Source organism: Onychomys torridus, chromosome 7 (genome assembly GCF_903995425.1).
Source record: "Onychomys torridus chromosome 7, mOncTor1.1, whole genome shotgun sequence".
NCBI classification, from domain to species: Eukaryota; Metazoa; Chordata; class Mammalia; order Rodentia; family Cricetidae; genus Onychomys; species Onychomys torridus.
The window spans coordinates 91,607,128-91,617,357 of NC_050449.1; the positions used below are offsets into that span (position 1 = coordinate 91,607,128).

At 54.7% G+C, this 10,230-nt stretch overlaps 1 protein-coding gene and 1 long non-coding RNA gene across 2 annotated transcripts; one reads left to right on the forward strand and one right to left on the reverse strand.

The window, feature by feature from the left end:
• Window positions 1-727: 727 nt before the first annotated feature.
• Window positions 728-3,565, reverse strand: LOC118587392. The gene is made up of 3 exons (XR_004945452.1): window positions 3,175-3,565; window positions 2,315-2,408; window positions 728-1,225 (listed from the first exon to the last, which is right to left on the reverse strand). It is a non-coding gene; the product is annotated as an uncharacterized LOC118587392 (long non-coding RNA).
• Window positions 3,566-3,626: 61 nt separating this feature from the next.
• Foxl2 (forkhead box L2) lies at window positions 3,627-5,074 on the forward strand. Its single transcript, XM_036193322.1, has one exon. The coding sequence runs from the start codon at window positions 3,885-3,887 to the stop codon at window positions 5,007-5,009; it is 1,125 nt and encodes a 374-aa protein (XP_036049215.1). The 5' UTR covers window positions 3,627-3,884; the 3' UTR covers window positions 5,010-5,074.
• The last annotated feature ends 5,156 nt before the right edge of the window (window positions 5,075-10,230 follow it).

The window sequence follows — 10,230 nt, forward strand, 5'->3', positions numbered from 1 at the left end:
CCTGAGAACACCATTAGGTCTCCAAACCCACGGTCTGGCAGATTTTCACGAAGTGGAATCCCCCTGGCACCCACTAGGAAGACATGAGATGGGAGGGCTTGCTGGGAGTGCAAGGAAGGGCTTGGTGTCCAAAGGCCAATTTAATACACTTCTAACAAATCTGGACTAGTATGTGCAACAGGTGAGTTCGGGAGAGCAGCGGGACAGAGAGGATTTGGAGTTGATGGAGAGAGGTGGACAGGGGTCACTGTGAGTGTATCAGAGTTATGTAGGTGCCTGAGATGTGGGTATGAGGCCGGAGGTCGGTTGTTACGTGTGGAGTTGGGTAGGGAGGGGTAAGCCCAACCGAAGCCTCTTTCCAATGAGCTGCAGAGGCAGCTTGTGTCTAAGAGAGCTTCAGCCTCCTGGGTTCTTCTCTCCTGGCTCAGGAACGGGAAGCCGGGACTGTTCAGACTGATAAGAAAGGGGACCTGAGGAGCCGGCCGGCCGGGTGGCTGTGCATCCGACCTGAATGGTGCTGGGAAAACGCAGCCTGCCTCGCAAGGCCGGCCGCAGTACTTCTGCGGCAGCTGCCGGAAACCCAGCCCGGGAGAGAAACGTCTTCATCGGGGACCAGCGACTTGCTCACGCCTGCGGTCTAGATGCCGGAGCGCCAAGCCGGCTTGCTGAGTGGCTGCTGCGTCCGCGGCTTCCTAGCCCCGTGGCGTTTGCAGACATTTCTCTAGTGGCACAAGGAGCTGGATGGAGGTGTTGAGGGCTCCTGTAAACCTCGGCCAGAGAAACATGGAGCTCCGGCTGGCTAAAGACCATGGCCGCTGGAGGTGGGCGCAGGCCGGAGGTCACTAAGTGGACGCCCAGCTTTGTCAGAATTAACAGGCGAAACGTGGTGGCCCACACAACCTCTGCAAACAGGCCTAGAGGAACAGAATTCCACTCTCGCCAGGATGTAGGGCCGGCCCTACCCAGCCTTCCTAAGGGTGTGGGGTAGGAATAAGAAGTAAATCAAAGTTCCCTCCACAGCTTCTGGGCGCTCCTGCTGCATCCACATCTGCCTGAACCGCGGTGCAAACAAGCTTCTCCCGAGTCTCCAACCCTTAGCTCTGGCGGCTTACAGGCGGCCAGACGCAACCCGGGAGGTGATTGATCCCCGCGGCGCCTGAAGTTGTTTCCCAGCCTTGTACACGCACGAGGTACCCTTTCTTCACCTGGGATTCGGGTGCTGATCCTGCAAAAGACAGCAAGAAATTAATTTCCAGGGATGTGTGACTCCTATTTCCACTCAAAAAAATCCCACAGAGACTGTACACACACACACACACACACACACACACACACACACACACACACACACACACACGCTCCTTAAAGACTGAAAAGGGAGCCGACAGAGGAATTTGGGGAAGTGATGACATACACAACAATGCTGTCACACCTGGCTGCTGAGGAGCTGAGCAGCGGAAATGGAGTCATTTGGGAGGTGGGGGGAGAAGGACCCAGGGTCAGCTTGGGTGGTCGAAAAGAAAAAAAAGAAAGAAAGAAAAGAAAAGAAAAGGAAAGGAAAGGAAAGGAAAGAAAAGGAGAAAAAGAAAAAAGGGGGTAGAGCGACCCCCACCAGAGTGAGACCATAGCCAGATGTTTTGCCCCTGCCCAGACCAACCAGACTCATCACTCCTACCCATAGCTGGGCATGCCTGATGTTGAGGAAGAAAACAAGCACCTGTAGGCCTGCTCAGAAAGCAGTCGGATTTTGAAGAAGTGCTGTTTGTCCCACGTGTGCTCAGGGCAGGAGAGAGAGCCTAGAAAAACACCCAAGACATTTGGGAATACTTAAGGGCTGGAAATAGGTATCTCCCAGGGAAATTAAGAGGACTCCAGCTCCCACTCACCCTGGTGGTTAGACCAGGTTTGCTGACCTCTCTGGAGTCATCTTGAAGATACTGGATTACACACACACACACACACACACACACACACACACACACACACACACACACTGTCCTTTCCCTTCATCTAAAATGGGGAGCATAAATGTAGATAGGTGGTCTTTGGATTCTGGAGCCACAGGCCACTGCGGGCTCTCGGGATTCTGAAGAACTCTTGCAGACCAAACAGCCTGAAGAGAAAGAAGTAAAAACTGGCACTGAGCTAGCCACCTAGACATGCCAGTCACTGATACACCTTCAGGGCGTACTTGCAGACTACCACTCTTCACAAAGTGTCCGCGCTGCACCCAGGAGCCTGGAGATTTCAAACACTAGCTTCTCTCACACTTGAAGACTGTGGACTCGCGTTAAGGCTGAGTTAAAAGGCACACCTGATTTTGTACTGGCGCATATTTCCTCTGATTCTTCTTCCGTTCTTGCGGGTGCAACTGGATATCCACCAGACTTCTGTTATCGTTTCAAAACCTTTGGAGAAAGATCAGAACCACTGTCCATCATGACAGAGATGTGAGCAAGCGTCCCCAGCCTGCTGCTTTTCTTTGGAGTCGGTAACTGAATTACCGACGCTGGGAGGGGAGGAGGCAGGTGAAGATAGTGGGGGTGAGGAAGGAAAAAGAAAGGAAAAGGAGAGGCTAGATTCACGAACCGTGTTTAATCAGATGCTTGATCCCACACACCTCACTAATGAGCAAACACAACTCCCAGGCCTTGTACATGAGCACACCCGTGTTTCTGAACAGCACATTTTGCACTTGCTCAGTATTTCACATATATCACAGATCGTGCCCCTTGTGACACCTGTGCACACAACAGTCCCTCAGGGACATCCTCGTCGGTATCCAAGCCGGAGTACAGGGCACACGACTGGGTCTTTAAAACACACACCCAATTCGTGGGATCGCAAGGCGAATTCCGAGGAGAAACCTGGTCCCTACATCCACCCGCAGGACAGAGAAGCGAAGTGTCGATGCAAGCAGCACTCCTGGGTGCCTCTTCCTAGCGATCCTTTCCCGGGTCCCAATCCGGCCCAGAGAGCTTGAGGGACAAAGTAGGCCGAAGCTTCTGCTTTCCGTGACACCAGCTCTGGGCTGGTTTACCTCCAGCTGCGGGAAAGTTCTGCCACTCCACCCCGGTCCGGCCCCCTCGCCATCTCGCCCCTCCCTAAGCCTCAAGCTGGAAGTGTAGCCGCTGCACAGCTCCAAGCAGAAGCAAAGGAGTCGTTTTCTGTCACCTGAAAGCTGCCAGGAGGCTTGGATCACCCTCCCTCGGTGGAGACTGCTCCGGGGACACTGCCTGGGTGCAGCTAGCCCCCATCCGGGCCTTCTGCGAAGCAAGCACCCGGTAGATTTCAAGGACTCGTGAGAACGTGAGCCCGGGGCTGTCGGGGCCCCCTAGACTCCCGAGGCCCGGGCAGGCCGGTCCAAGCAGCGCCGGCCGTTTAAAAAAAGAGACTTAGAGATGAACTCGCCCGTGCGCTGCTGGCTGCCCCGCTATAGGGGCGAAGGCCCCTGACGCAAGCGGAACTCGGCGGAGCCCATACGAATCAGGACGGAGCAAGGCTCCTGGCGCACTAGGGACTCCAGGAGGCAGCTGCGCCAGAGACGCGGGTCGCGCCTCGGGAAACCGGGCGGTGGGGGGAGGGGAAAGCTCAACCAAGAAAACCCACCGAGGCGGGGACTGGCCTGGGCGGGGAGGGGCGGCGGGGCCGGAGCCCCTCGCTGTTGGGCAGACTCCCGATGGCCAGAGGCTGACTTCCACTCCCGCCGACCGCTCCCCGGGGGGAAAGAGAAGAGCGCGAGAGCGGCGCGAGGCCTCCGGCCCCCGCAGCCTGCAGAAGTTGGAGGCTCGGCCGCAAGCGCACGCCGCCTGCAAGGCGAGCCTGTGCCCGGAGAGCACAGCCCCGGGGCGGCCCGGCCAAGGAGCTCCGGTTTTTTTTTTGTCATGATGGCCAGCTACCCCGAGCCGGAGGACTCCGCGGGGGCCCTGCTGACCCCGGAGAGCGGGCAGGCAGTCAAAGAGCCCGAGGCACCTCCGGCGAGTCCCGGCAAAGGCGGCGGGACAGCACCCGAGAAGCCGGACCCGGCGCAGAAGCCCCCGTACTCGTACGTGGCGCTCATCGCCATGGCGATCCGCGAGAGCGCCGAGAAGAGGCTCACCCTGTCGGGCATCTACCAGTACATCATCGCCAAGTTCCCGTTCTACGAGAAGAACAAGAAGGGTTGGCAGAATAGCATCCGCCACAACCTCAGCCTCAACGAGTGCTTCATCAAGGTGCCGCGCGAGGGCGGCGGCGAGCGCAAGGGCAACTACTGGACGCTCGACCCGGCCTGCGAGGACATGTTCGAGAAGGGCAACTACCGGCGCCGCCGCCGCATGAAGCGGCCCTTCCGGCCGCCGCCCGCTCACTTCCAGCCGGGCAAGGGGCTCTTCGGGTCCGGAGGAGCGGCGGGTGGCTGCGGCGTGGCGGGCGCGGGGGCCGATGGCTACGGCTACCTGGCGCCGCCCAAGTACCTGCAGTCGGGTTTCCTCAACAACTCCTGGCCCCTGCCGCAGCCGCCCTCGCCCATGCCCTACGCCTCCTGCCAGATGGCTGCGGCCGCGGCGGCAGCTGCGGCGGCCGCTGCAGCCGCCGGCCCGGGCAGCCCCGGTGCAGCCGCGGTGGTCAAGGGGCTGGCGGGCCCCGCCGCCTCCTACGGGCCGTACTCGCGCGTGCAGAGCATGGCGCTGCCGCCGGGCGTCGTGAACTCCTACAACGGCCTGGGAGGCCCTCCCGCCGCGCCCCCGCCGCCGCCGCCGCCGCACCCCCACCCGCACCCTCACGCACATCATCTGCACGCGGCTGCCGCACCCCCGCCAGCTCCGCCACACCACGGGGCTGCCGCGCCGCCCCCGGGTCAGCTCAGCCCAGCCAGCCCGGCCACCGCCGCGCCCCCGGCACCCGCGCCCACGAGCGCGCCCGGCCTGCAGTTCGCCTGCGCCCGGCAACCCGAGCTCGCCATGATGCATTGCTCTTACTGGGACCACGACAGCAAGACGGGCGCGCTGCACTCGCGCCTGGATCTCTGAGAGCCACCGTGTGCGGGCGCGGCCCCCGGGGTGCAGGAGCGGAGCTCGGGTCGCAACCGCGGGGTCGCAGCCTCAGCAGCCGGCCGGACAGCGCACACTCTGGGACAGCCTCTTGAGCCAGAGCCCTCGAGCCTTCTGCGCCTCCTCGTTCGGCCCGGCTCCTGCGGCTCCGTTTCGTCGCCTCCGCTGCTCCTCCGGTGCTCTTCCCCACCGCGGCCTCTGCCTTTGCGCGCTCCGGGCCGGAGGCCGCCCCCTCCGCGCTTTCCGCAGGCCTCCTCTCCTCCCGGCGCCCCAGAGTCACTGCAGGGAGTGTGTCCCCGGCCGAAGTGCGGCCGAAGTGTCGGCGGCGCTGACTTCTTGGCCTTCTCTTGCAGATCGGTGGACTCACGCCTGACTTTCTCCCCCCCCCCCCCCATACACCCTGACTGCCGAGCTGTCTGCGGCTAGAAGAGCTGGGCTGCTGGGCTGCTGGGGTCGCGGGACCCACGCTGCCGGAGGAAGGGAAGAACATGTCTGGTCGCTCCGCGATCCCGCCTGGAACTGATCAGAAGCCGCTCGCAAAGGGGCCCACTGGGCGGGGCGGGGGTTGAGCCCCAGGCTGGAGCTGGGACAGCCTCGCTCCCCGCGGCCTGTAATCGGGTTCACATCCCCGCGCCTAGCGAGGCCGCGGTGCCTCCGCTCTTCTTCGGCGCACCGCTTCGAGCACCTCCAGGCCAGGGCGGCTGGCTTAACGTCTTGCTAAAAAGATCGGTGAGGTTTTTAAAGATATTAAAAAATACTTTTCAAGGGGAAAAAAGAGAGAGAGAGAGAAAAAATTCATCGGGAAAAACGGTGAAGTGCCTTCGAGTTTGCTAAAACCAAACAACAAAATCAAAAGCTTTGGTTTCTTCATCGTCCCTGCTGGGAGATTTGTGTAGAATTCCCGTAGTGATTTCAGAAGGCTCTGTTCAGAGCGGAGAGAAAATAACTAGCTAAAAGAAGGTTTCCACTACAAACCGGGAGTTTTCCTCTCTCTGTTTTAAAAAATAAATTCAAAACAAATTTTCCCGGATCTTCCGATTCTAGGCCGGGATGCCAGGAGATCACTGTCTGGCTGGGCCACACTTGGGGGGGGGGGGGGGGTGACACTCCCCTCCCTGATTTTTGTTTTTCAAATGTTTGGCTTCTTCCACCTTCGGAAGGAGGAATGTGAAACCGGCCCAGGCCGGCCCACGCGGGCTTGTGGCCCCCGCCGGCTGGCCCGAAATTTCCACGACCTGGTGATTGAATAATGTCGTTTGGGGACCAAATTTTCTAGAGGGAACTAGAGCACTTTTGTTGTATTTGTGTGTGTGTGTACGCGCGCGCGCGCGCGTCCCTTGTCAATTCCCAAATAAATTCTTGGTTTTTTCTTTTAACACGGACTTACATTGTTTCTTTTACACGGCAGTTCAACTGCTAGCTAGCTAAAAGGCCAGCCCTTTGACAAAATTGTGTCCTTAAAAAAAAAAAAAAAAAGTGACACAAACAAGGGTTGAGAGCAACCAGGGTGGCAGTCGCTTTGGGCTGTCGCTCCTGCTTTGTTTTTCTGGAGATTGTTTGTTTTTCCTGTGTCATCGCTCGGCCCTGGCGGCTGTTTAACATCGGCAAAGATACCGGTCCCTCGCTGGAGGCTACTGGAGGCATGGCTTATTCTATTCTTGGGCCCGTGTAAGTCTGTATTTTGCCTCTTACATAATTGTACTAGGTGTATGCACGGTGTTCTCATTATTATCCTCATACGTCTAAGGGTTTTTTCGAGTCAAATATATCACATTATGTGAGGGGTTTTTTCCCCATATAAAATCCCGATTTCAGAAACACTGCAAGCTGCAAGCTTATCTACACTGTACTAGCTGATTTGTTGTACTGTTGTTTTTAACAATCCGCATTCATTGATTTTGAGATAAGGGTAGAAAACCTGGTGCTTTTCTTGAAGTTGAGTACAGTATATGCTACAGTGATGAACTTTGTTTTTTTTGTTTTTTGTTTTCTTTAATGAGCTCATCAAATAACGAACTAAGATCCATGCTTTCATTAGTATACAAAAAGTGTTTGAGCTGGTTGCAGTCTAAATCTCTCAGACCGATTAGAGGAGGCTGGCTTTCAGTTTTCAGATGGAGTGACAGATACTGGATCTCTTACAGTTGTTAGGAGCTGATACAAGGACTAGATGCCATGCCCAGCCATACATCTTACGTCTCCCTTTCTCCCTCCTTTGCTAAGAGAAAGGATCAGAGAAGTAAGTTGTGAGCAGCAGTGAGCTTGGGGAATAAATTTATAGGTCCTCATTTCCGCTAACCAAACATCTAATGTTGAGAATGTTGGGGTGGTATTTAGATTGTTATGTTGCTGGGACCAAGGGGAAGTCATTCCCACTCAAAATGCCCTCTCCTCCCCCAAATATCTCAGAAGGAGGATACAGGGTGGAAGACGAGGTTCTGTGGATTCTCAAAGGTAGAGACTAAAGCCTGTCTAACCACCGGGGGGCAGGCTGAAAGGAGAATCTCAGTCGCAGTGGGAAACAGGAGAGTCCCTTCAGGCCGGAGGGTGCTTCTGTAGCCCGACGTCTCAACTGTCTGATTAAGGGGGTCCCAGAAAAGACAGCAAGCATGCTGTGTGTGCTCCTCCATGATTTCTGTTTCAAATATGTATCCTACGGATAGTGGTGTAGTCTGTGGCTGAAGGAAATGTGTCTCTAGTGTCTGTTATTTAACAGTGGTAGGGTAGGAGGTGTATCTATCATTCACCTACAGAGAGGATGAGTGACATATTTAGAACACTGTAATAACCATATGACTAACATTAGAGAGTTCTAACTGTTGCGTTCATACCTCATGCTGATGTAAGCACTTGTGTTCTGGGTGTGTATTTCTGGCTTGCTGAACGATAACAAAGTAGTACACCCTTCGCTTCATTTGGCTGAGGCTCCCTGTTCTGGGACTAGTTGTCAGCACCCCTTCAAACTGCTGTCCAGGGCAGAAAACAGAGGGACAGCTTCCGAGGCAGGGCTCTTGGTGGCCAGGTCGTTGCCCACATCCAGTGAAATGGAGAAGCCGAGCAGAGCTTGTACCGCAGAATCTCTCATTGCACCCAAGAACTAACCAGCAAGAGGCATCGCAGTTGGAAAGGCTTTGCCAAGTAAGGAAAATTAGATGAAGGAATTACTGAGGGTTTCCCAAGAGTTTACCCCGTGGTTGGAGGAGGTAAGAGAAAAGAGCCACTTCTCCAGGGATGCCTCCAGAAAGACATCTGTCTCTAATTCCAGCCCTAAGGGGTTCTCCAAAGCGCTAAAAGTGGGTCGTTTTCTCTAGTTGGGGACAATAACAGACCTTATTCATCTCCAATTTCCTTTCTCTCCTCTCTCTCTTTGCATTTTTGAATTTGTTAGAGAATCTGATTCAGATAACTTCCTAAGTGAGAGCAAAGGTATTTAAGAGAGTTCCTGACGCAGAATGATCACATACACAGTCTGGCTCGGATAGCTAGCAGCCCATGTAGGTATGTGCATATGTGTTTGTAGTGTGCTCTATAATGTGACATAGAGTTTGATGCTAATATCTTACCGATTTCTGAAGGTTCTGGGTAATGAATTGTTAAGCATGGTGAATGATGTGGTGTGTGGGGGGGGCGGGATTGGGGGGGGTGTCTAAACATTCCCAAATACTGACAGAATACAGCATTTTCTCACTTTTACATCCAGACTCTTACAGTTACCTTTGCTTTCCCTAAAAGCCTAAAGTAAGTGGGTTGGTGGAGGAATATCCAGTTCTCTTATGGGACTAGGGGGACATTTTCCCCAATGCAAGAGATATACTGAGGAATTGTGGGAAGGGGACTGAGTAGTCACCAGCATAGTCCCACATTTTGTTCCAGTCTGCGGAGGGGTATTTTCTCTTGGGCATCAGTAGAGAGTTTTCAGCTCTATACCCTGCTTGGAGGCATTCAGACTTTGCATTCATGTCTTTTGCAAGCCAAGATTGAAAAATCAACCATGTAGAGCCCCCTGGTGGTGGGTAGAAATTGGGGGCAAATCCAGGCTTTATTGGAAAGCACTTTGGTGAAGACCTGGAGCTTGCCAACTGCTGAGTAAAAATCTTGCCCCCCCGCAAGGGGTCCCAAGGCCAGAAAGTGATTTGGTCGAGCTCAAGATTCCCAAAGTGTCCCCCACTTTATTTAAATAGCAATTAACTATGCCCTGTGGGCTGTGACACCACTGTATGGCAGCCAGCTCAGAGTAGCCCATGGAACCCGTAGGAAGGGTTGAAATCAGGAGCCAGAACCTCTCTGTCATAGGATAGGATGTCCCTACCAGGGGCAAGAAGCTGACTGGGGCAGTATTTATGCCCCACCTTCTCCCCTGATGATTCTTCAAACCAAGTGAGTCAGTGACTGTGTGCTTTCTGGACCAAGAGGGCTCCAAGCAGTACCGAAGGAGTGTCTGGGTCCCATGAACCAAGCTCACATTATTGAGTACTTGAAGATCTGACCAAAGAAGTGGTCGGCCGCAGATCACTAGCCCCAGAAATCTTCAGAGGAGACCTGAGAGCAGGTGACACGAGCTGCCACCTGGCTGCATGGGTCACTCAGCTCTGAGACAAGGTGCAGCCCTGAGTATGAGTTTAGACAGACTGGTCAGCAGGAACTGGTTTGTGGCCCAGGTTCTGGCTTGAAATGAAGCCATGATAGTTTGTTCTGAGTCCGTGTTGCCCCAGAGAGGTGGGTGGTTCATGCAGGATGAGACACAGACAGGAGCCTGTACACTGAGGAGAACTGGTGTGGAAACCAGGTGTCTTGCTTTAATACCTATAACCTTGGCAAAATGTTGACTTCAGGTTTCAGTTTTCTTAATTCTAGAACAGTGATCTACCAGAGGGATTACAATAGTTAAATATTCTGATTCAAAATACCTGGCTTATTGTTGAGTCAGTTTCCAGTTCATGGAAGAAGGGAGAAAGAGAAGGGTCAAACCTTTAGTAATAACTCCAGAGGGTCCCACCAGCTGTCATTGCCTGGGCACCCCAGGAACCCAGACAAGCCAGCACCCACCAGGGTCCAGGCACAGCTAATGGTATCTGTCATGCCCAGTCCATTGACATCAAGAATGAGGCACCAATGGCATTGAACACTTGACCCCTAAGGGCACAGGTGATGAAGTCTTGGACTTACCCAGGAAACCTCCCTATTGCTTCTTTCAAGGCCA